The sequence below is a fragment of the Periplaneta americana genome, chromosome 8 (genome assembly GCF_040183065.1).
Source record: "Periplaneta americana isolate PAMFEO1 chromosome 8, P.americana_PAMFEO1_priV1, whole genome shotgun sequence".
NCBI classification, from domain to species: Eukaryota; Metazoa; Arthropoda; class Insecta; order Blattodea; family Blattidae; genus Periplaneta; species Periplaneta americana.
In genome coordinates, this window is record NC_091124.1 from 28,254,827 (window position 1) to 28,281,987 (window position 27,161).

Below are 27,161 nucleotides of genomic sequence, written 5' to 3' on the forward strand. Positions count from 1 at the left end.
ATGATCCTCATTAAAATGCAGATATTTCACTGGTATCTTATTTTGGTTTCTGTAGATATTTGCACAATCTTGTTTTGTTCACATAGGATGTGAAGTCTATGAACAATATCAACCCTCCTTATGTAAAGGCAGATGCGCACTGATTGCAATAAAAAATACGGGTTATATTAATGGATACTGGACAAAATATTTAAGATGCTGTATTTAGAAGTCTGCAATTGGCAGCTATAATAGATGACATAAATATTCATAAAATAAACTCAAATCCTACATGTACAAAACAACTTTTTATATGAGGTTCAGTACACCTATTGGAAACAGATGTGATCCCATTTTGTTCCTTCATATAAATGTTTATGCTTTTATTTATAGAACTGCAATGGACACAAACAAGTAAATCTTAAAAATTCATTAATTTAAAATTAATCAAATAAATAAAAATTGGCAAAAATATTAATCTCTTAATAAATTATAAAAAAAATATTTCCTACGTAAATTAGTTTATATGTTTAGTACACGACACTGGGGATACCGACCTGATTTCTGCGATCTCTTCTAAAGGGTAGCTAGGTTCAGTCCCAGAACAGTATAGAAATAATACAGCTCGTCGTAAATTAAATATTTTATGTACACCCAACATTTATAAATCAAACCATTATTAATATAAATTTCGGATCAAGACAACATTCATATATATATACGCATACAGACACAATGGTGTGAGAAGTCATTGTCACTGAAAATTGCTTTGCGGCACAATAAAAAAAAAGCTCATTAATGCTACTTCCATAAATTTATGCGTTAATGTAGGTACACTGTTCTGTTACCAAACCTCCAACAAAAATATTTTTTGTTAATATATTTACTTTTCTCTCTTTTTTTTTTCTTCTTTTATTTGTATAATGTGATGCATCATGTTAAAATGACAATAAAATATCCGAAGCTTCCTTACAGCCTCAAAGAAAACTTTCAGTTTTAACCTAAAACCTTAACAAGCAGTCGTTTCAAGTTTGTACAGGTGTGGACACCAACATTAAAGCATTTTTTTTTTTTAATTTTAAATGGCAATATCATACACATAATAATAAAATGCCTATACATTATGTACAACAAATCATACAGTTATATTAGTCCAAAATCCTGCCTTTTGCTATGGTCAGACAGAGAAGAGGGATGGGTACTACTTACAATAATGGCATTATTAAAAAAAAAAGTATAAGCTGATAAGAGTTCACAAAAGAAAACGTTTTCTTGGTTCTGCACATTATTTCTTTAATAGTTAATGGTTATGGAAAACCACTCTTATCAAAGATAGGTGATTATGAAATGATCAAATCTTCCATCCACGTGCAGTCACCTTTATTTTATTCAACCCATTTCACATTATTGTCTGTGTTCATTAATATCTTCTGATGTATGCCATGTGAATTGTTTTATTCTCAATATACCATTATATTATGCACAACTATTTTACAATGACTAGAAATAAGAATTTGTGCAGACAAAAATACACAGCTGCTACAAAATATATATATGTATATGTATATGTATAATATATGTATAATATATTACCAATCACTCAAAATACTTATCCCTACCACAAGTATTTTTCATGAAAGCCCATTGAATTTATCTTACCCCCTGTATCATACATAGTTACATTTCATGTATAGATGAAAACATATACACAGAGTTATTTTATTCCACCCTAATGGAAAGATCAGTTTTATCCCACATGGAAATAACAAAGAGTGACCTTTGGTATGGAAATGTTAGGTGCAAAACAAGTCACAATACCCACATCAGGAAGGAAGGTCTGTGTAAAGTTGAGAAACAGAGCACAGTAGATAACTACCAATTCGTCATACTTTATCATACAATTCTAAATTATTAAACTGAATTGTGATGTCAAAGAATTTTATTCTTATGAAGGATATTATATAGGCTATATATATATATTTTTTTGACATATATTAAGACTTTATTTCTCTGATTTTGGAACTATTTGCAGGTTCTATTCTCGGGACAGAGAGGAATATGAGGATGGAATCTGTAAGTACAGTGCAATTCTTACAGTTGTGCATGTAGCTACAGAATTCTGACTTCTAGCAAGGAATAGTGTTAGAGCTGAAACTATACTATGCATTCACACAGAGAAGAAAAAAGCCCTGACTCTACAGTGTGTACACAAAATGTGCAGCTACAATGTGGTCATGGTCATTGGGTGCGGCTTTCTTGCCGATGACTCATGCGATAACAGCAGGCGACTGATAGTTTACTGCGAGTACAGTAAAAATTAATTTATACGTTTTTATGGGGGTGTAAAGAAAAAAAAAAACGCGTAAGTGAGAAAACGTACATACTGCCCGGTCCCTGCACATTTCATATATAACGCCTTTATAAAATACCCCGCTTGTTGCGCTCAAGTCCTGCATAATACTCTGTTTTTGTGGAATATTTTCGATGTAATTTTCAGCACTGTACCCAGTACTGTAACAGCAATGAAACATCTTGGTCATTGAACTCACTAGTGCTATTAACCTGAAAAGTATTGGTATTCGACCCTTTACCTGCGCATTTAAACCTTCATACTTCATACTTTAGTATACCCACCCTCTTGTTACGCTCTCTTATTCGACTCCTTATCTGCGTGGTTAAAGCCTACATACAGTTACAATACCTCACCCTCTTGATAACCCTCTCTCTCAAACAGCATTCCTCACTCGGCCATAATAAAATTCTGGAAATTTTTGCTGGGCAGTTTGTTGTCCTTTAGTGTATTGAAGTGTCTGTGAATGTGATTTCAATGAGTGTTAAACAGAAAGCTCTTTCTGTGTTGGAAAAATTGAAAATCTTACGAAAGTACGATGAGAACAGCACTCTTAATCAGAAACAACTCCCTGATGCATTAGGAATCCCATCATCAACATTAAGAACGATAATAAAAAATCGCGACTCAATAATTGCAGCTGCGACATCGGGAGGATGTAATCGCAGAAACTGAAGTGTCGTAAACATGAGGACTTGGAGAACACGCACACGGCAAACAACTATAACTGGCTTTTTTTTTTCTTTTCTTTTTTTTTTTTTTTCGAAAGAATTAAGTACAGTACATATTGTAAATGTCTTTGACGTACAGTACAATAATTACATAATTGAGCAATACTGTACTACCTTTCATGAATCATGTATTTCAATCAAGAAAAATGCTAATAGATATTGTATATAAGTCAAAATTAGTATACCTGCCTAATACGCAGTCCCGGTTAATACGTGTTTTACACCCGGTCCCTTGAACAGCATCTTAGCAGGATTTTACTGTAGTTTCTTGCAATGAATCGCAATTCCAGGAATGGATTGGCCGTCGTGGCAGAACAGAATGGCCACCCAGATCATGCGACCTGATGCCATGTGATTTTTTGCAGTGGGGTATCCTGAAAAATGATGTTTTTACTCAGAAACCGCAGGATCTGCATCAGTTGGGACAGATGATAGAACAGTCAGTCTTGAAAATCTATGAAAATCGTGAGTTATGTTCTGCCATCTGTAAATCAGTGTCTAAACGTTGTGAATTGTGTATTGAAAACAGGGCCTCCATTTTGAATAAAATCAGTATAGATATGTGTAGTCAAATGTAAATTGAATGTATTTATTGATGATAGTTCTTCTTTTGCTCCATGCATGCGCATTGTATAATCAGAGCTTTTTTCTCTATGTGAATGCATGGTATAGTGTAATCTCAACCCTACCAGGATCGCCTGCCAAGTCAGAGTACAGGATCTATGTGTAAGAATCGCACTGTACCTCTAAAACATTGGAAAAATCAAATCTAAACAAATGTTACTGTTGATTGAAATACAGTTATTAAAATATAAATATTACCTGTCTTAATTTCTCTCATTTTGTGTGTGTGTGATTAGACTAATATTGACTTACTACAAAAGTAAAAAATTCTCCTATCATGTTTTCATTAAACAAGATAAGTTTGATTGGGAGTGTATAATACGAGATCTACACAAAATGGCGCCTAGAGATAAGATTTTTAGCAAGACAGAAACACCACAATGATGAATGAGTGGAGGAGTATGGAAGGCTATGAAGGATGATCAGGATCGTTTTAGCTGCCACATAAAGCAGCATTAGTTTATATAAAATTTAGAATATATTTCACGCAGATTACTGATTTCTTAATTTCACATGAATTATTTTGTTTCGACAGTGAAATGAGTTCACTTAATGTCGCAAATTTCCCCATATTCCACAGAATATCCCATTCCGTACTTCATCTCGTTTTATTATAATCCATCAATTCCCGTACTTTTCTGGCTTTGTCCCAAATTCTTTGCAAAATAATAACTGCCAATTTCTGTATAAGAAGTTCACTTTTTAATTTAATAATAGTCATATATATACTCCCTAAATAATGGTCATGATTCAACAGTTAGGCAACCTATTGATGTGATAACAGAAATACTGTATTTATATACAGTAATTATAATCGATTTATTAAAAAATAATATATTAAAAATGTAAAACTTGTGACAAGACATTAAAATTTAAATTACTAAGTGTCTTGTTTATATTGTCAAATTATCATATTAAAAAGTTCCAATTATACTGTAAAAATATTACCGTAAACAAATAATTTGTGCACAAGTACCAGTATATCGATTTTTATAAGTGAAATTTTGTAGATTTAGGGTTAGACACACAAATTTCTTTCAAGATGTCTGCTGCCTAACATGCATTTTAGAAACTACAGTTCTCCAATGTTGTAGTTTTAAGAAGTCTATTATGAAATGAAAATTCAAAATACACCATAATTCTAGAAGATAGGCCAAATTTCATATGGCTATATTTCCTAAACTATACATTGTATTTGAATGACCTACATAACATTTGAGAGAGGATGTCCTAAAGTTTCGAACACTACCACTAAGTGCTCCTAAGCACACAGCAGCGTCACTTGTTAGCAAGATAGATCGCATGGGAAATGAAGACCTGGTGCTTCAGTTCTGGCCACCAAGGTCTCCTGATTTCACACCTTATAATTTTTTTCCTGTGGGGCTTCGTGAAAGGTACAATTTATGTACCACCTCTTCCCACAAACTTGAATGACCTAAGAAACTGCATCACAGCTGAGGTGAACTCAGTAATGCAAGACATTCTTCATCGAGTGTGGAATGAATTCAGCTACCATCGCGATGTTATCTGTACAGCCAGATGGGGGCACATTGAAAATCTATAAATTTGAATGTGTGTATAATGAAATGTAATTAACATAATTCAAATACAACATATAGTTCAAGAAAATAGCCATATGAAATTGAGTCCATCTTTTAGAATCATGCTGTACATTAAACTGAAGTAAAGCGAGAAGAATATCTCTAGATGGGAAGAATTACTCAGAAATGACAGGTGACAAAACGATAAACTAACTACATAGAAACTCCTTATATTTATACTATCTCTTAAATGTTGAGCAAAGCAAAATTCTAAACACCGGATTTGATGGTAAGTGTTGCTATAATTGAAAATCATACAAAATAAACATAAAACAATGAAAGTAAAACAAGAAATGCACATAATAAACCCTCAAAATACACTGCAGCCTAATGGTTTATTGTGCTTGCAATCATATTTTCCACTTTGTTGCTTGCTTTCTCAACGACAGATGTGTACAGCCTTACAGCCTTAATTGAAACACTGACACATAGACACATGCCTGCAAAACAGAAAATCTGGTATTGAGCGAGAATAGCTAGCTGGCAATTTTGTCTGGAGGCTTTATAGTAGTCAGGGACGAGATTCTTTTATGTAACATAATATAAGATATGGTTCTTCCATCTTTACTTGCCTTTAAAAGGAAGCCATGCTAAATTCCTTCCTACTGCATCATATATTACACAATCATGGTAACCATAAGATCACTGAGTAGTACCTATGACAAGAGTAGTTGCTTGTAGCTATTATAATGATGATGGTGTAGTAGTAGTAGTAGTAGTAGTAGTAAAGGTATCCCCGTAACATGCCATGAAGGCACTTGGGGGGGCATGGAAGTAGAGCCCCATGCTTTCCATGACCTCGGCACTAGAATGAGGTGGTGTGGTCGGCACCACGCTCTGACCATCTTTTACCCCCCGGAAAGACCCGGTACTCAATTTTATAGGAGGCTGAGTGAACCTCGGGGCATTCTGAAAGTTTGGCAACGAGAAAAAATCCTGTCACCACCTGGGATCGAACCCCGGACCTTCCAGTCCATAGCCAGCTGCTCTACTAACTGAGCTACCCGGCCACCAGTAGTAGTAGTAGTAGTAGTAGTAGTTATAATAATTGATCCCTGGCAAGGGCCCTATCCGAAAAAAGTATGTTACTGGTACGAATTACAACTGAAAGTTACTGTAAAGTATGGAGTTGTATCTTTGTGTTAAGACCAGCTCCCACTTAGCGGAATCGAATCAAACAGAATTTCTCTTCACAATGTATTTAAATGGAAGATAGCAAAAAGCAATGCGTCGAATCGAAGTGAATCAAATAGAACAGAATTCAAGAGCTAGAATATTTATTCCACTGCTGGAACAGAATTTAGGAGCTAGAATATTTATTCCACTGCTGGAACAGAATTTCTTGTTTCGGGTATGATCGTAGATCACTTGTTTAATAAATTATTATGTTGACACAACATTAATAAAACTGTTTAAAGATACTTTGTACAACAATATTACTTTCCTTTCATTCTAGAGAAAACTGTACAATTGTACATAATATGTGAACTAATACTAATACAGTGGTAATTTCACTTGTAATTTGTAAGTATGGAAATAAGTAAAATTGTACACCATACTTTTGTGAAACATAATCCTCATAATTTTTACAAATTACAAGTGCATTTACTTGTAATGTATTAAACTATACTTTTGTGGAATAGGGCCCAGATCATGATCGAATTTGTGGTAGACAAAGCAAATGTTACAAAGGATTTTTCCTCAGAGTTCTTCCGTCTTTCTCTTGTCATTCCACCAATACTTTCCATCTTCCCCTCATTTCACTTATCATCTACAGTAGTTAAAATTAGGCTGGGGTAAACTCTTTGAGAGGGTAGTATGGGTCTTTTCCGATGCTGATTAAGGAAGGACTTGGGGGGTTCTGTGCCCTGGGGCTTATCAGATACACGTCTGAGAATGCAAACTGACTCTCTCAAGACTAAGGCAGGATGGCCCACCTGTAGTTTCGCATTCAATAATGCCACCCAGGCCATAGTCAGCCTAAGTACAAAAATCTGCGAATTCTAAATGAGGCAGTAGAGCAAGTGGACAGCTTCAAATACTTGGGGTGTACTATAAGCAGTAACATGAGCTGCTGTCAGGAAGTCAAAAGGAGTATAGAAATGGCCAAGGAAGATTTTAATAGAAAAAGGAGCATCTTCTGCGGACCTCTAGAAATAGAACTAAGGAAGAGACTAGTGAATCCACACCTGTGGAGTAATGGTTAGCACGTCTGGTAGCGAAACCAGGTGGCCCGGGTTCGATTCCCGGTTGGACAAGTTACCTGGTTGAGGTTTTTTCTGGGGTTTTCCCTCAACCCAATATGAGCAAATGCTGGGTAATTTTCGGTGCTGGACCCTGGACTCATTTCACTGGCATTATCACCTTCATCTCATTCAGATGCTAAATAATCTAAGATGTTGACAAAGCGTCGTAAAATAACCTACCTAAAAAAAAAAAAGACTAGTGAAGTGCTTTATGTGGAGTGTAGCATTGTATGGGTCAGAAACATGGACATTACGACAAAATGAAGATAAGAGAATAGAAGCATTTGAAATGTGGATATGGAGAAGAAAGGAGCGTGTGAAATAGCCAGACAGAATAAGAAATGAAGTTGTGTAAGAAAGAATGAGTAAAGAAAAAATAATGCTGAAACTGATCAGAAAGAGAAAAAGAAATTGGCTGGGCCAATGGCTAAGAAGAAACTGCCCACTGATGGTTTTTTATTTTAGTTGGTTATTTTACGATGCTTTATCAACATCTTAGGTTATTTAGCGTCTGAATGAGATGAAGGTGATAATGCCGCTGAAATGAGTCTGGGGTCCAACACCGAAAGTTACCCAGCATTTGCTCATATTGGGTTGAGGGAAAACCCCGGAAAAAACCTCAACCAGGTAACTTGTCCCGGCCGGGAATCGAACCCGGGCCACCTGGTTTCGCGGCTAGATGCGCTAACCGTTACTCCACAGGTGTGGACCCCACTGATGGATGCACTGGAAGGAATGGTGAATGGGAGAAGAATATATGAGATGATAGGCGACATTAAGATATCGTCGGTTTCTTGGTAAAAGTGACCAAGTCCAAAATGCAGAATTGTTGGGAAAAGGCATTTAAAGGTTTAATGATCCATCCAAACGGCAACTGTACTTCTTTAGATGTTAGTAAATAGTTATTTTGAAGGTAAATGTGCTATATTATTAGTTTTTAATATAAAATTATGTCTTAAATTTTCATAATGCTTGGAAGCCTTCAATGTGACTTGGTCACTTTTACCAAGAAACCGACGATATATGGATCATATGCAGAGACTAAGAAGAAGGCAGAAAATAGGAAAGATTGGAAAATGCTGGGTTTGCAGTCAAAGACCTGCCCTTGGGCAGAAAACTATAAATGAATGAATACCCAATATTCGCCTTAGCAGGTGGAGAAAATATCAATCAGATAATCAACCCAAGGGGAATTCGAACCCATGTCTAAGTACAGCCTCAAATCATACGTGAAACCCGCTTTTTACCTTTAAATCACGATAGTGGCCTACAAACATGTAATTCTATGTTTTGTATTACGAAAGAAAACACATGCCAGCCACCAAGCTAGCAGGAAAAATACGCAAATGAGATGTAAATTGCTATGGAAACAAACAGATGTTCCAAAATTACACTTGATCGGTATTGCCAATCTGTTTATACACTGTGCAAATCAAAGCACTGGACTCATCTCACTACATCTCGTCAAAAAATTGTAAGGGTGTAAAATTTTTACTTGTTCCACATCTTAAAGCTTCAATGGTATTGGAATACAATAAATGAAAAAGAAAAAAAAAAAAAAAAAAAAATTAACATGGGAAATCAATTTTTCTCAAATACTCTCCCCCTGTTCATTTTAGGGAAAAATGTTTTAAGTACGAAATTTCAGTATGGAATCCCTGCGAGTTCGTTATACTGGTATTTTACTGTGTAATGATGAAAATTATATTAGTACTTTTAAATGTGAGCAGTAATGGAAAAGCTTTCCCAGTGACAATACAAAATTCTTTAATATATAAAATAAAAAAATCTGTACTCAGTGGTGTGATATTTACCATGCTCCACAGTACGGAGGAACAACCCTATCAAGGGCATTGGCTGACTGTAAGATAACAATCTTTAGAAGGGTTGTCAACTCTCCCTGATTTCTCAGGACCTCTCGTATTTGCCCCTAATTTTTAACAGTCTCCCAGCTCCCATATTTTTCTTCTCTTCGAGCATTTTTCTTCCTTATTTTTTCATAATGTAAAAATCATTATACTAAACATTTGATTTTGCCATGAATGATAACTGTTTATATGATGAATTTTGTTGTTCAAGAGATGCATTGAAATGCGCAGCTTTTAGAAAGTAATGCTTGCCAGAAATGGGGTTTCAGTGCTCACTCGTTTAAAATCAAACAGTATTAATATTATAAACTGGCGAGTTTTATTCCAAGCATACGAAGTAGTAATGCTCATAGAAAGAGAATGTTTTATCTCATGAACAATAAGTGAACAGATGTTCGAAATAGGACCACGACACATCTAATCAAACCAGAACTGCAAACTGCAATCGACTTCAATTATTATGCGAGATAAATTCTGACCCAAAATACTCTTAATTTAAGTCTAGCTGGCGAAGTGTAGAATAAAGTTGTTTTTTAGTACAGTTATTGTAGGGAATAATTTGTCAATTTTCTATGTGAAATTTTGTCGATTACTTAATCTCCTGTATTTTCTTCAAAAAAAGTTGGCAACCCTAATCTTTAGCATGGCTTCCATTAAAATGGAAGTAAAAGCAAAGATCTGTGCTGCAGATTTATGGTCCATACAAGAACCTTAAACCAGGCAAAATTACCATCATGATGTTGCTTGCACCACCAAGTTGTCTTGCTTTGCAGACAGATGTTTTTATGGACCAACATCTCACTTGAGACTGCAGGTGTCTCTGCAGGACGTCGTAAGATCATAAGATTTCTCCTGCAGACAAAGCAGGAAACGAAATTGAAAAAATGGGATGCAATGCGTCTTCAATAGTGTTTAAGGAACCTAAAAAATAGATCAGTTTTATTTAGACATCCGAATCTTTTTCAGTCATTACGATATTTGGTCCTGAATAAGTCAGAAATGTCATTGGTTCCATTTTCAGTATACATTACCTTCGATTTCATTTGGGGATTAACATATATTTACTTACGGTAGTGTCATAAAATCAGTATCATATATAGTAAAATTCCTCGTATCCGGCACCCAAATAACCAGCAATACCAAAACAATGGCACTTTTGGCTAAGCCAAAAAAAGTCATTCATGTGAAAGAGAGGAGTCTATTGAAGATGTGAGTGGTTTTCATAGATCGCACATGCCGCATATTGTGTTTACTCTTTACACTGTTCACACGTGAAAACATAAACAAAAGAACCTGTTACGTCCCTGGAGTAGAGAGCAGCATCGGAAATCTGTCACTTGGACCTTGCAAACAACGCGCAGAGACGATATCTTTCAATTTAGCAATTGAACTCACCCGTTTCGAAGGGGTGTTGGGGAAGTCTAAATACGAAAATGTGAAATTCTCTGTTCCTACAGCACGTAAAAACTTCATTCAAGTGATGGATAGCATCATGGCTATTACCACTAAGCGTTGCTGTTGCACAATGGATTCCGCAAAATGTTCTTATGCTCAAATCATCGAGCACTACTTCATAGTCTTTATAGTTGTGACGTTTTCTACACTGTTCTTCACGTCACATGACTCACATGACCGCCATTTAAAATTGTCATAAGGTTACGAAAACTTTTATAATTTTTTACGCTATTATTTATTACTGTATTACAATAATTATGAACTGATGAATGTACATTACCGTATTCAGTACTAAAAATAAACATTGTACGTATCTCAAAACTTTATTTTTAATTATCTATATGAAAATTACTAAATTTCAACATAGCAAAAAAATGTTTGTGCAGTACAGTGTGTCTTTACATAACCTATAAACGTATTTTCCAATTATCCAGCATTGGCTTTGTCCCACAGTTGCTGAATACGAGGAATTCTACTGTACCAGTACTGTAGAAAATAAAGACGAATTCTTTACAGCTGGTATTTTGTAGTGGAAATACATGCAATGGGGCCATGCATTTTATCTGAGATTAAAAACTACACTAATATATTTAACATGCTTTTAAACATAAAATTGCTTATTTTGACAGCATTTGGGCACATTTCGCATTTATCGTGATTGAGAAAATCTACCATCTCTCATAATTAACTCAAGTTTATGCATCATAGCGAATAGGGGTCATATATATTAAACTAAATATACATAATGTGATAAGCTAAGACTATTGTTGAAGTACAGTTGTTTTGTTTCTTGCTTTGTACATTATTTTTAATAAGATGCATTTCCTTTCTCAGAATCACGCCAGTCTATGAATACACATGACAAAATAAAATAATGAGAAAGCCAAAGATAAATTTGTGTTGTATGAATATTTCACGGCAACAATTAAAGCAGAGATGTAAGACAGGAAAAAGGCTGTTAATGTAACATACTATCTCATTTTGAGTACCAAAATCACTAAGTACTCATTTCTGCAAATTTTCAGTCACAGGCAATATGTTGCCCAGTAATGGATAACTGCTATCCATTCTAAAACTACATGTCATTTAAAACAAAAATACCGGAGGTAAACTGTGTGACTACTATTATGAAGGCACCCCTCTTACACTGTTATGTCAATAGCTTTCAAATGTATGTGATTTATATAATAAATCACATTTATATGTGCAATTGGAGACAGTGATAAACATCCATGAAAATAAAACAATACCATCTTGTTAAACTACTGCCTGAGGAGGGAAGAAAGAAATTAAAACTATCATATAATAGCATCTGAATAAGCTTCCAGCAAAAAAAAAAGAAAAAAAAAATGGTAGGTATTACGTATTCAAATCGGCATCAAACATTTTATATTGATCTGCCTAACAAAAGAGAATATGACTGGGTAATATAGGTTTCTGACATTAGGCTATATCTAAATCTTTGCAAAAGCAAAGTCGTAAAAATAAAATCCAAACGTGCTTGTAAAATAAAAAATAAATCCAGTTTGTGAGAAGGTTGTGGTAACCACAGGGACATTATGTACCTGAAACATTATTATATTTAGAATTCTTGGAATTCTACATAAAATTACTGATCCTTCCAATAAGATTAGAAGATAACATTCATTCTTCAGTTCTGATTTCAACATCAACAAATAATTTCATGTTTGTACTGCACAAATGGCATTTAACCCAATAATAAACATAGTTCTAAGAAGTATACAAAAAGGGGCAAGAAGGAGCAATTGTTAACGACATAAACAAGGAAAAAACTAATGTTTTCCATCCCATTAGGGTTGTACAACCATAAAAAGTGACTACGGTAAATATTATATAACAATTGTTAAACCTTAATTAGAGGCCTGAGAGAAATAAAACTTTGATACATATGTCAACTAGATATAACTGAAATCTGAATAATACACGCAACTAAAGCCATACTGATGTGGTCCATTCTTCATGTTGAGGTCCAAACGGAGTTACACTGACATAATTTGCTGATTTATAAAAATGCTGTCTCCTTGCTTATAAACAGGGATAACTTCCATTTTTAAGCCAAGTTACATTTTTAATGTGATGGAGGTTATGAGGTGTGAAATATCCTTACATTTCTTGAAAACTCCAGAGTTATTTCTGTTTGTAATTGAATGTGCGCATGCAAGAAGGTGATTTTCAGGAGAAGGTTAAAACTGATTTGTATTTGTACTTGATGCAAATAAAATTCATTGCTTATAATACCTCAGAAAGGCAGACATTACCAGTGTCTATTGACATGTTGTAATAAAGAAGTTGTGCAATACAGTGGCGTAGCATCAATGTAAGCTAAAAAGCTTAGCTTCCCCAGTTAATAATAATTTCATACACAGTATACCTGCAGTTTATGGACAAAATTATTTATTAATTTTAATAGAATTTAGCCTATATTTACGCGTTAAATATTGTGATGCGGCAGCTCAGGATGATTTGTGATGCAGCAGTAAACAAGAAGCCTGCACACCACTAGCTTCCAAACAGACCGGTTTCTTCTGTGTAATCCACCCCGCAGATTTTCCATCCCTCTCTAACTAAACTACCCTAGTCGCAAGGCTCGCAAGATGCTAGCTTTAACATTTAAAATAAGTAGTTTCCGAGTTATCCCTTTTCGTCAGTTGTGTTCAGTTGAAGTGTTAGTGTGCATTGTTGTGGCTGATATAATAAATAATGAGCGAAATAAAAGTTCCTGACACTAATTTAATTGTAATCTTCATCTTACGATGTTTGGTGACATACACATCCGTTGATGTGACATATTAATGAATTTAAATACTATTATAGTCACAATCATGCCATGATATGAAAGAAAAATTTCTCAACCTCGAGCGGGAATCGAACCTGCGACTTCCTGTTCTCCGGTCAGGCGCTCTACCACTGAGCTATCGAGTTCGTCTCATGCCAAAGGCTTGGAATTATCCTTTCATACTGGTGACTCTGTTATAGAGTACTGTCCATAGCGTCTGATCTAGTCAGCACTGCTTATGGCTTGAAAGAAACTTTACAAACCACTTACAAACTTTTGTAAAGTTTCTTTCAAGCCATAAGCAGTGCTGACTAGATCAGACGCTATGGACAGTACTCTAAAACAGAGTCGCCAGTATGAAAGGATAATTCCAAGCCTTTGGCGTGAGACGAACTCGACAGCTCAGTGGTAGAGCGCCTGACCGGAGAACAGGAAGTCGCAGGTTCGATTCCCGCTCGAGGTTGTGAAATTTTTCTTTCATACCATGGCATGATTGTGACTATAATAGTATTTAAATTCACTAATTTAATTGAATTTTTTAAGACAATTGTATTATCAAAAGTGTGATTTAAAAAACAAATGACCGACTCCCTTGCTGTCAATGAAGGACACAACCAAAAGACAGAAGCATACTTATGTAATGATACTAATATTGTGATTTCTCTAAGTATGACAGGGAGTGAGCTGATGTTATACGTATATGTGTCTATTTGTTAGAGATATGTGTAAACCGTGAAATCATATTTTACTACATACCATTTGAGGTCATGCCTTATTGGTATTACTTACGATGTTCCAACCAATCTTCGACTGCTGACTTGACATTGACTACTATTTATTTTAAGACTGTATTTTTGTAATACGTTTTCTCATATTGCATGAAAGACAACTTGAGTTAGCTTCCCCTGCTCAAAATTTCATGCTACGCCACTGGTGCAATAAGACATGTGGCTACAAAGCAGTTTTAACCTTCCCTGAAAACTTTCCCTTTTGGAGAAATCGTCTTCTTGCATGGTCACATTCAATTATAGCTAACTTTTCAGGCAAGGAAATGTGAAAAAGTACTGTCCAGTCTGACATCTTGTAGTAATTATTATATCACAAGGGGAACTGTTTATGACCTAATAACTTAACATCCTCTTAAACTGTGCCTATTGCTAGGTCTTCAAGCATAATATACTAAGTACAAAGTACTGGCGCTAAATGGTAAGCACAAGAACGCCATTTCGTAGCAAATTGTAAAATTTCTTGGATAACCTAGAAAATTATAGGGGTCAGCTCCAGTGAGCTCTACGGTAAAATACTAATTTTTGCTCCATTTGTATTATATTTCTGGTCTTTAAAAAAAAAAAGAATATACAGTAGAACTTGGTTATAACGACATCCAAGGGACTTTAAACATTATGTTGTTATAAACGAGTGTCGTAGTAACCGAGATTAGTATTATCAGTCTAGTGAGGTGGAAAATGAAAAATAACAAACTTAATTAGGCTTATTTTAGATTTATGTATTCACTTTTAAGCCTACCATGAACATAATAAAGTGCACATACAATTATAAATACAGAATTCTGTATTAAAAGTTTGTTCCGTACTCACTAAACTTCTTTACTTAGGAGTGAAGTAATCAGTCATTTTACTCTGTTGTCTCCTACTTGCCGAATACACACTTTCTAAATTACGTTCTACAAGTATGTTCATAATTTCAGTTACAACTTCACTGCTCCCTCCTCTAGCTTCGATCCATTCTGTTCAAATGCAGTAACAATTTTATCCTTGCTCTTCCAAATCGTTTGAATTGTGAAATTAACTAGGCCAAACTCACGACACATGTAAGCTTTTTTAATTCTTTTCTCAATTTGATGAATCACTTTAACTTTTTCTTCTAATGTTAAAACTCTTCTTTTAGTGACCATACTGCGTTAAAATGCGTCCATTTAGTGAAAACTTCCTATCGAAATTGATCGCAAGCAGCTACCGTTAATACCGTATGAATTCGGGCGGGTTACAATGGGGTGGGGAATCTGCCTGCATTCCAGGGGTCTATGGCAGAAGGGGACAGTAAAGAATATGCCAGGTTACTAGATTTCAACAAAATATATCTTAAAATACTTTGGTTCTTAGAAAATCGTATTCCAAACCGAGGTTGAAAATGACGTTATATGCGAGGCAAACGTATATACATTTGTTGTATTAAGCAAGGTAGAAAAGCTTATGTCTTATGGGGAATTAGTTGGGACCACAGAATATTTGACGTTATAGGCAAGGTGTCGCACAAAACGAGGTCGCTATAACCAAGTTCTACTGTATTACATGGACAAACTCCGTGATAAAACGGTTTCAGTACACATTACTGTGGCTTACTGGAGCTGTTCTCTTTCATTTTCTAAATTATCCGAGTAACTTAATAAAGTGCTATGAAATGGCATTCCTGCTTTTATCACTTACTCTTTTCGTTGCTCATGCCAACTGCAAGAATGCGAAATGAAAGCTTTAATAAAAGATCATCATCAAATATAATAGCTGACAGCCTCAAATTGATAGTGCTCACACAGCTGTGCTCAGCTGGAGAATGATGAGTGCACGAGCTTATCTCGCATGCCATGAGATGGCAAGGTGTTCAAAAGGACGGCAACTCAACTATTTTCTCCAAACGTGCGAACTTGTTCCTTAACGCAATACTCGAAGTACATTTCTACGTCCTTAGAGCTAGTGACAGCTAATATTTAATATTTGTCTATGCAGAGCAAAAAAAAAAAAATAATAATGTAGGTAGCGGTAAAAATGTGAGCAGTCTGAGGGAAAATTTCGACATGAGCTCTATAACAGTTTCCTTGTCAGAATGTAAAAGAGTAAAAGGATGATGGACAAAGTGTAAAAGTAAAAACCTGGGGCTAACACACAACATTGTGAAGAAAATAGCCATTAGTGCCCTCAAAGGATCGGTTCAGATATTGAGAAATCACTTGTATGGGAGTGATAATGGAAATTTCAAGTTATCTTAACCATACATCTTGATTACACAACTTTTAATACTGTATTACTTCGGAATATCTTAACCGATGGCTGTTGATTGGTTTAGATATCAATGCCAATAAATCCGTACTATTATTTTTCTCGCAGTACTTATATGGCATTCAAATCATTCTAACCTATCTGATGATTTTTTTTTTCCCCTTTTCTTAACTGTAAATGAGCACAAACGCTACTTAGATGTAAATTTTTCTGACATTTTGTATATTCGATTCCCTAACCGTTTCAAATGTATATCATTTTACCTTTTAGGTGTGTTTCCAAATTATATGTAATATGCTTTGTCAAATCTGGCAACCTTTTCATAAGGGAAGCTTAATTTATTATTATATTATTCTCTATATGCAAAACAAAATTCTTTGAAGTACCGGTAATTCTTCTACAAATTATTCGAAACTGTACATCTGAACAATCAGTTGTAACAAGATTTAAATAATGTACTTTACTGTTAAAAGTATGAAAACTTATAAAATGCACAGTGCTACTTATATTGTATACAGCCAGAATCTTTAAAACCTTAGAAACATTTCAATATCACACTTGTTTCACTTAAGTGTCAGTAGGAAGCAAATTATGATTCACGATAAATTAACTCATCATATTTCAAGAAGGAAACAATTGTTGTGTTTGCTGTTGCATAGGGTTATGTTTAGATAAATGATGTTAACTTTAAGTAGGTACTTAAGTCTAACTCTGTATGGCATTCTGTATTTAGTTATAAGTAGAGTTCCTACATAAACGATACAACAATAATAAGAGTTGGGACATAATTATGTGCAGCAAATTTTGATTACTTGGATCCGCAAACCACAGCCTTCATACTTTGTTTTTCCCAAATGACCTAATAAAGAAAATAAATACGTTCAGATCGAGGCCAACGAGATAATCATCATTCTGTCAGAATATTTTTATGAAAGAAATAGAAATATTATGAACAGTTATTACATTAAACATACACTTATAATAATATAATCACAGCATTTCGAGCAATTATGCAGTGAAATTTTAAGAAAATTACGCTACATTATAGAAAGTCTTTGCTATACACAAAACAAATCTGTGGCAGGGAGGAAAAAGGTCTTAAGTAAAAATTTTATACTTTTCAGGAGAGCAGTAGAAAGATTGAAATTGGTGTCAATTATAGAGTTTCTTAATTAAGAGATTTTTCTTGGATATTATTTGTTTATATTTCTTCTAAAATAGGTAATGTTGTTCATTTAACAATTTTCTTGATTATTTCCAAAAGTAGCTGCACTTAAGCCCTTTCAAGACTAGAATTCAAACTGAGTAGAAGGGACTATTTAAACATAAGACCATTTTCATGTCAAAATAACTGAGAAATGTAAATTATTAGGAATGCAAAATAAGTCTTAAACAATTAAAGAACTGTTTACCTGATGCTTAAAGTTTTAAAAGGAAAGGGCATCAGTATGTGATAAAATGGCTAAAATACAAGTTAGACCTTTTTAATAAGGAAGCATGGAAAGTAAACATGTGATGGTTTGTAAGGAATGAAGTATTAAATATTCTTAAGTCTTTTATTCTGTGTGTGCTCGAATCAAAAAGTACTTAGGACATTTGGTAATGCTCTATAAATCCAGTCAGGAATCTTATTTGACTTTAGCCATTTTACCAGATTGTAGAGAATTGTTTCCGCTTCCAGAATATATAAAAATCTCATTTTCACAATAAATTGACTTAAGACCTTTCTCCTCTCGGCCACAGAAATTATGGTTCCCATACATATGATTTCATTGTTTTGGTCGATAATCAAACATGTTCAACGTTAAGACAGGCTGTGAGTTTATTCTGAATAAATGTTTTGACATTATTTTTGCAGAATGAACGTTTATTTGGTAATTTGTAGCAAAACAAGGATTGTCATACCTTTCATATTTTTCAAAATGATATTTCTGTTTCCATAATGTTTTCATCTCAATTTTCTAATTGAACAGGTTGTTTAGGAGATACGTAAATTTAATTTTCTGCATGTAATAATTATTTTGTATTAAATTACACATATCACACATTTGTAGAATATATTATAAGAAATTAAACCCAATATCCATATGTCCAAACTTTAATGTGGAACATTTAACTGGGCACCTATTTGGGAAGAATGTCTGTTACCATTTATGTAATACTATACATGAATCTTGCTTCTTAGTAGTAATCTGAAACATATCATTAATAAGTTTGAATATCATCGTATATGTATTACCTCTGATCACATATAACAAATTGGTCAGCCTAATGCACTTTCAAGACAATAATTTTTATCAATTTCACTATGCTGCCATCTAGCGATTTCGAAAGAAGTCATGTTATAACAGTGATGGAATTGCATGAAGTAATAGCTTCCACTTAGCAGTCATTACCAAAAAATTCATTTTCGACTGTGGAGAACATAATGATTGTTCTCTTTTATATGTTGCCATTTTCCAGGAATGGGCAGTCTGATATATACAGGGCGAGTCGTAAGTATGTTTGGAAAATGCGTGAGCATACTCCTGGATCAAAAATAAGAATAATTTCTTATTTTAAAATTTGACGGAAAATGCTTATTTATTGCAGTAATAGTGACTTTTGTTTTCGTAAGTATCTGATCATATTATTGTGTTGCTTTTATTTTGATTTTGTACCAGTGTTTGTTTACAAGCAACACAGTGACAAGACAGTAGTACATTGTTTTTGTTTTGATTGGAAGCAGTGGTCCAGTGCCTTGGCCACCCAGATCACCCGACCTCACCCCATTAGATTTTTACCTTTGGGGTCACTTGAAGGCTGTCGTCTATGCAACACCAGTGAATGATGCAGAGGAGCTATTGCAACGTGATGAAAATGCATGCTAATTGATACATGATGACAACATGGTGTTTGAGCAAACTTGCCAGCTGTGTGTACGTCGTGCTCAGGCATGTGTAAACAATGGAGGGGGACACATTGAGCACCTTTTGTAAACGTTAAATGACAAGTTTTCAAACATGTACTTGTGACACAACAAAAAAAAAGAACAAAAACAAAGTATGGCCATTTCTCCAATAAATAAGCATTTTTCGTCAAATTTTGATATAAGGAATTGTTCTTATTTTTGATCCAGGAGCACGCTCACGCGTTTTCCAAACATACTTATGACTCACCCTGTATATTATGTGTGTGGCCAGGGGTATTACATTCAAGTTATTACTAGTGGTTTGAGAGCGAATGCTGTAGTTATTTTCTTGCACTGCTTACGATATTGATTAAAAGTTCAAGTTCTTTGTTTTATGATTATGCTAAGATGGTTCTCATCAAGTGGTGGACTACTATTATTTTAAATCATACAACCACAAACCACTTAAGCGTTTCACGCAATTACATTCTATGAATCCCCTGCCATATTTTTCTTGTGCATACACGTTTTCTTAATTGTATATTTCCCGAAGTTTGGAATGAAGAAATTATTAAGATTCAAATGTGACTTTTCTCAGTGAAGTCACATGTCCCAACTCTTATTCTATTGTTGCGATGTACCGAAGTATTATGATATTTCCGTGTAGGAATTCTGTGTTATCATATGATGAAAGATCAGTGGAGTGGAGAAAAATTCTCTCTGGCATAGGGATTCGAACCCGGGTTTTCAGCATCAGCACGTAGAGCAGAAATCCCCGGGTTCGAATCCTGCTCTGCTCCATTGATCCTTCATTTTATTCTATTGTTTTATATATGGACTCCAGTTATAAGTGGAGTCCTTGTACATATATTATCATCAGTATGAGTCGAGACATGTGTGAGATAAATTCTGACTGGATGAAACCGGACACTATTACCCACATTACATACATACAGGGTCTGGCAGAATGATCTCCCCGATTTGAATTGGCCACCATATAGTTTCTTGATAATTGCGCTTGAGTGGCATATATCTTTGAGCAGCACAAACCATGCCATTTCAGTTACCATCATGGTATGGACAGGTGAATATCGTGCATTTTGTTGTTGAGCATTTAAAAAAAATGGTGACTGTGCAATGCTGTGCCAATTTCGTACCCATTTTAAAGTTGACACAAAAGAATTTCTAAAAGAAAACCCTACTGATATGGGTGAGAAATGTCAAACAAAAGGTTGAACTTTCCAACAGAAGTCGTCTGGTAGATGTCACTACGTTTGGGCTCCCGAGAATATCGGAGCAATGAGGCATGCTGTTATCACATCTCCACGACATTCAGTGATTAAACATGCTCTGGTTTTGGGAATATATGATCGGAGTGTTAGACGAATCTTACACTTAGACCTCAAGTTCCATCATTACCAAGTTATGGTGGTTCAGGAACTTCGGCAACGTGACTAGTTCAACTGCCAAGATGCTTGCAAGACCATATTGAAAAATATTCCAGACGATGCTGTTGTGCTCAGTAATGACTAAGCTCATTCTCATTTGTCGGGATGCGTCAGCAAACAAAACATTCCATATCGGTCCCCAGAAAACCCTCGAGAAATGCATCAGTGACCTTTCCACAGCGAGCGTGTTCCCGTTTGGTGTGCTGTTGCACAATTTGGAATAACAGAGCCATGTTTTTTTGAAGAAGAATGATTTACAGTCACTGTTTGAGGGGTGTATAGTTCGTGAGGACAAGCATTTGAACGATATTATCTTTAAAACAAAGTGATGTCAAAATGGCAAACATTCTTTTGTAAGATGGTAGAGTAGACGCAAGAAGAGCTTGCCATGGAAAGCTGCGCGAACTTTCGGAAACGTTCAGGTGCACTCGACCTCGCTTTCATCCGATTGGCAAACTGTCGTCAGTTCTCAGTCGTCTGCTGGCTTGACGTTTCGAGTGAGATTTATCACAGCGCATGTAACGGAACCTAAACCTAGTTGCAGAGTAACTAATAACATAACATTGTTGAAAATACAGAAGCACGAATTTTTTTACACATAAAATCAATGAATGAAATGACAAAGATGTTATAAGAAATATGTAATCGTGCAATAATTGATATTTGACGTTGTAATAAAACACTAATACTATGTGATTTTATTAAAATGTTCCAATAACTAGGGAACTATGGTCGGTTTATTTTAATCCTTATATATTCCTTATGTTACGAGAGGAACCTGTTTCGTTTTTCATAAATTTATAAACGTTATAAATAATTCCCTAGTTTCACTGTGCAACGTTTTATTAGCACTTCCTAATTTAGAGCGAAACAGGGGGCATTGTTAAGTACATAGAATGTTATACAGAACTCTGTTATTTAACAAATACACTTTGAACTACATAAAACTCCTGATATCAGGGATAAAACGCAATATGTAAAGCAAACGCTAGCTTCTACCCGCTCTGCACAGCAATACTCCACGATATGAACAGGTCGAGACAGCGCTTTCGAATGCGCCCTGTAATCAGCATTAGGTGATTCATAGCAGCCCTGTAACAAGCATGGCAGCACGTGGACCGAATATCGTTCTCTGCGCATCGGTAAAATGGGCAAGCTTTCTCTGCGCTTCCTCTAAAATAAAATTTTGAATAGGATCTATGTTGTTCTTGTTAGTTATGTTTCTAATCGGGGAGATAATTCTGCCAGACCCTGTACAATCTAATGCTGTTACTCTCACTACTGATAATGAAATTATTGTCTTATTGGATAGGTCTTGACTCAGGTCGTGTTGTTATTGGCATTGTAAGTGATGGTTGCTATGGGAATGGAAGCCTTTGCTTTCGAAAAACACTGCAGGCCAAGATTCCTAGCTTCACAATTAATCTGGACTCATACTGAAAATATACATTAATTGTAAGTTAAGTATGCTTCACATTGAATTACGATCAAAACAAGGGTTCAGACTTGAAAGACAAGCGAGATTCTTCAAATGTTGTGAATTAACAATGCATACAGACAAGAAATTTTGACAACAAAAATTTGTCAGTTATATGTTTGTGGTGTAGTAACATTATTTTGTGCGAGATCGTGCGTATTTGCTTGCTTTCCGCACAAAACCAATACACGGTACCTAAGTGTGAAATACCACATTCAGTATTCCCAACGTAACACACATAACAATTTCCCTCTTCTTACCGCTTAAGCGCCATATTCATTTTACTGCTTTAGGCTTTTAACATATTATTTTTAGAAACATTTAACATAGTAATAATTATAAATTGGAAACTTACCACTGCAATTTCACCTAAATTGCATTGTTAATTATTGTTTTTAAACATTTGCAAAAATTAAGTAAAGTCTACTACTCCACGAAACTTATTGCATTCCTGATACAAGTAACATTAAGGAAGCCATGAAAAAATCAACAAGATTCCAGATGCCGATGTTATTACTGCAATATGCTATATAAATAATACTGTTAAAATATTAAAATGAAAAGTAAATCGTTACATAACCTTACCGTTTGTTTTAAGTTCGCATTTATAGACTGGGGGAAAAAAAAGACAGACGTATATCACGGCCTGCTGGAATATAGTAAACACAGAAAATATTTTATAGCAACAATGTTGAAGATAGATATTTTAGTTTTTAAAAGTTGCCGTCATTCAACAGAAACCAAGATGGAGATTTCATTGCAACTAATTAGAAATTCCTCTTTCAGGTATGTAATAAAGATCTTCGCACAAAATAATGTACGATACACGAGCGGTATGTTTGTTTTCATGTTCTCGGAAATTAAAAAAGCTCAACTACGTTTCGCTTTTTCAATCTTTTTCTCGAACATGAAAACATCAACATACCGCTCTTGTAACGCATATTACTGTTACATACTAATTTTTCTTAATTAGGTTAAATATTCAACAGAGTAGGCGACCTCTCTGGTCTTACTTTTTGCCCTTGGCCTGATGATGGAACTTGTATGTAATTTCGAAACATTGGAAATGTCAAGTTCCAGGACACGGTAGAGTACCCAAAAGCCTAATATTCTAATCACAGTCACTGTGAAAGCCTAAAAATTCATATATCATATTATGTTTGTTTTTATTTTTTGTTTTAATTCCTATTAAATTGACTACATCCAATTCAATTCAGATATCTGAGCTCCTTTGTTTACAAGTACACTTCCCATCATTCATCATAAACTCATCTCTGATGACGAATTTTGTTTTTATCTGTTCGATTAAATATCGAACTCTTATTTTCATAAGTCAGCACTGCCACAATCACAGTCCTGTAAGAATTTTAACTGTACGTTTTTCAAAATGTTCAAATAAATAAGAGATAATAACCTGTAGTTAGAATAAAATTCCAATATGTGTAAATTCTAAATATTGCCCATTCAGGTATCTGGTAAATTAAGTTTTCACACTTTCTATTACAGAATACAAAATACGGGACTCAGAAATAACTCTGGAAGTTTTATCAACAAATGCATTGGATTTGTTTCATTAGAGAGAATCAGAGCTAATCTGACTGGTAAAATCTACAGAAATGTTTAATGGAATATCACATTTTCAACCATGCTGTAACTTTTAGTATATCCCACAAATTGTTACATTAATGTTCATTTCATTATACACTTGAGACTGAATTTTACTTCAAGTGAAGATCAAGCAGGAAGAAGTCGAAAATACAATTTATCATGTTTCTTAATTGTTTCTAATATTCAAAATGTGTCTGAACACAGAAGCCTAATATAAGTTAACACTGTAATCAAAAGAACATGAAAGAAACAAACTTGCCAAAGTACATCTATAAAGAATAAAAAAATATAGGTTATATTTCTATCACGTATAAAAGGCAGAAAAAACATACAGAGACTTCCATCTTTTAACAAAGATCATGTAAAATATTTAATAATATTACGTAAATACAGTATGAAAAAATTCATAGACAATTTTCTTAACCCACAATAAATTAAAATAAAGACTATATAAAATATAAAGTAATACCATTTATGTATATGGTACTTAAAATTTCAGTTGCAGATAAATTTGGTTCGTTTTCACTATCAAGCACGTGAGAATTAAGTAATTTCTTCTTCTATATGGGGCTCGTCTTAACTGATACCTACTTTTAAATATACATCTCATGCATGCATTTTAGCGGATTCCATGGACTAGTGATATTTACCCTTGATATGTTCCCACGTATGTTGCCAAGAATTGAGAACAGAGCAGTGACAGATCTCAGCGCAGAATTTCACCTTTATTCGCAGTAAGGTCATCTTTAGCATGCAGAGTATCTACTACATGGGTCTAACATCTTCACTTTCTCCTACAATGGAAGCTGCGCTTATCAATAAAAATATATTGATTTATAACATTTGCAATATGCATTTACTTCGTTTAAAAAAGGGCATGTATAATATGTAACCATATTACACACCTACCTACTGTAAATAATGGGAGAAAATTTGTAAAAGAATTTTTCAACCCACAATAAATGAAAATTAAAAACATATATACAATACATATAATTCAATACCATTTACATACATGGTAACTTATTTAAGTAGCTGACAAATTTATACACAATTTCTTTGTGTATTTGTAGTATTTTTCATAATCAAAACATGATAGCAGACCAATAGTACTGGTACATAAGTTTTGAAGAACCTGCATAACATAACAAAAATGAAGGTCTGAAGTTTTAAAGAAACTGCATAGTCGCTCTTCTATCCTGACAACTCTCAGATTTTACAAATATCCCATTTGTAATCTGATATGAGAAAGTGTAACAATTCACGAGTCTCAGAATAAATCTTACTTTATTAAGAAGTTTTTCCAAAAGTGTAGGATATACTAACAGTTTCACATTTATAAAGTATAGACGCATGGTCAACTGCCTGCTCTAACATAATGAATGCTCTGGTAAATGAAATAAGGAAATGTAGTTCTCATTTATTTTAAGATCTCCATCACACATAACCTCACTTTCTTATTGGAGACAAGAACTTCCACTTTCTTACACTTCAGCAAGAACATGAGAACAAAATGGTTGTATAATCTATAACGAATATTATCTTTGTTAATAATCAATGTAATGGACTTCTTAAAATGAATGAGATCTACAGATTTTAAATAAAAATACGTGATTTCCTTACTATGATAAATTATGTGAAGTGGTATCAGGCCATGGTAATGGAAGAGCAATAGCTGGAGCTGGCAGAATACCTGGATATGAACCGTTCGAGATGATGATGGTATGGGACAGGAAGATGGAAGAAGTAAATGAAAAAAGTGAACGAGAAGGTCACCGATGTGTACTTCGCCTCAACCGCCCTGTCACTTCATTATTAACAGCCGCTGGTGCTGTTTCAGCCGTTGCCAACTGCTGCTGTTCAGTCATACGATCCAATTCCAACATGGCTTCTTGAATCGCGTTCTCTAGCTGGCTGTTTAATTTACGGCTCCTGTAATACCAAGTTCATGATTAAATGATAAACCATTACCAGAGAAAAAAATGAAAGACAAAAATTAAACATTTAAATAATAAGTGAAACATGAAAGTAAAAATTAAACATTTAAATAAGAAATGAATCATATTATTTCCAATTATATGACCATATAAGCTATCTTATTAAAAATTACTGGCACTTTAAACTCTGCTGAATCACTTTAAGTAGATAAACAGCATGATAGGAGATATGAGGACGATTAAGAAGGGATATGGAGGAAAAATGGTTGAGACATTAGAAAATATGATGCCATAAAATGACATATTATACTTCACACTCTGACAGATTCCTTCTTTCACAAAGTCACAATATTCAAACTATAACAGTTCTGATCTGCCCTTATTCTTATTCCTGGAGCCTACAACACACAATAACAATGAAGAGTGCGACCCTCATTAGCTATCATGCTTCCAATCCCTACCCCTTCCTGATGCAGCATGCTAGAAAGTTCAGAAACTTTGCCTACTAGCCAGTATGAGAAACTGTGGATATATAATTATAAAAACAGTAACAATGAAATTAGTATTTTTTGGATATATAGTCCATAATGTTTCATTTGGTACTTCCTCCTGTGTAATAAAATAATTCGAGAAGGAATTTTTGAAACCAGAGCTCAAAATAATCTCAGGATATTGCTGATACTGGAATAAAAATTATTACATTTAACCTACAAACTTTCCAGAAGAAATGACTTTTCGATTTTCAGTACGGTATCAACAAAAAAATGAGGTTGGTTATAAGAAAACTCTGAACAAGGATGGGCAGACAGCATACCACCCTACTTCTTTTACCCTTAAAAATTTTTGTATCATATATACTGAAAATGTGTATTTTCATTTTAAAATATGCAAAAAAAAAAAAAGTGCATATCTCCTAAAACTACTTGATCTTTAGTGCATAGCCTATACAACAACAAATTAACAGAAAAGTTAACTCTCAGGTAACTATTTACTTCAAATGAAAATGGAAGAAATTATTGGTACATTTTAACTCTTATTAAAATGATCATTCACATTATTAAAATGATCATTCACATATTTTGTGAAGTATTCAATGCAGTAAATAAAAACAAACTAATCCATTAAAATATATGTAA

The 27,161-nt window shown here is 34.3% G+C and overlaps 1 protein-coding gene across 3 annotated transcripts in view; it reads right to left on the minus strand.

Moving 5' to 3' along the window:
* Positions 1-9,070: 9,070 nt before the first annotated feature.
* Positions 9,071-27,161, minus strand: part of LOC138704602 (nuclear receptor coactivator 6-like) — a 708,935-nt gene continuing 690,844 nt past the window's right edge. The window contains exons 8-9 of one of the 3 annotated variants that reach the window (XR_011333375.1): positions 25,712-26,020; positions 9,071-10,251 (exon numbers count right to left, since the gene is read on the minus strand). Coding sequence is in view for 2 of the 3 variants with exons in the window: in XM_069832672.1 (XP_069688773.1) it covers positions 25,861-26,020 (160 nt within the window). In the remaining variant the exon portion in view is untranslated. Of the gene's footprint in view, positions 10,252-14,996; positions 26,021-27,161 lie in introns of those variants that run through there. The other 2 variants (XM_069832672.1, XM_069832673.1) reach the window with 2 other exon arrangements.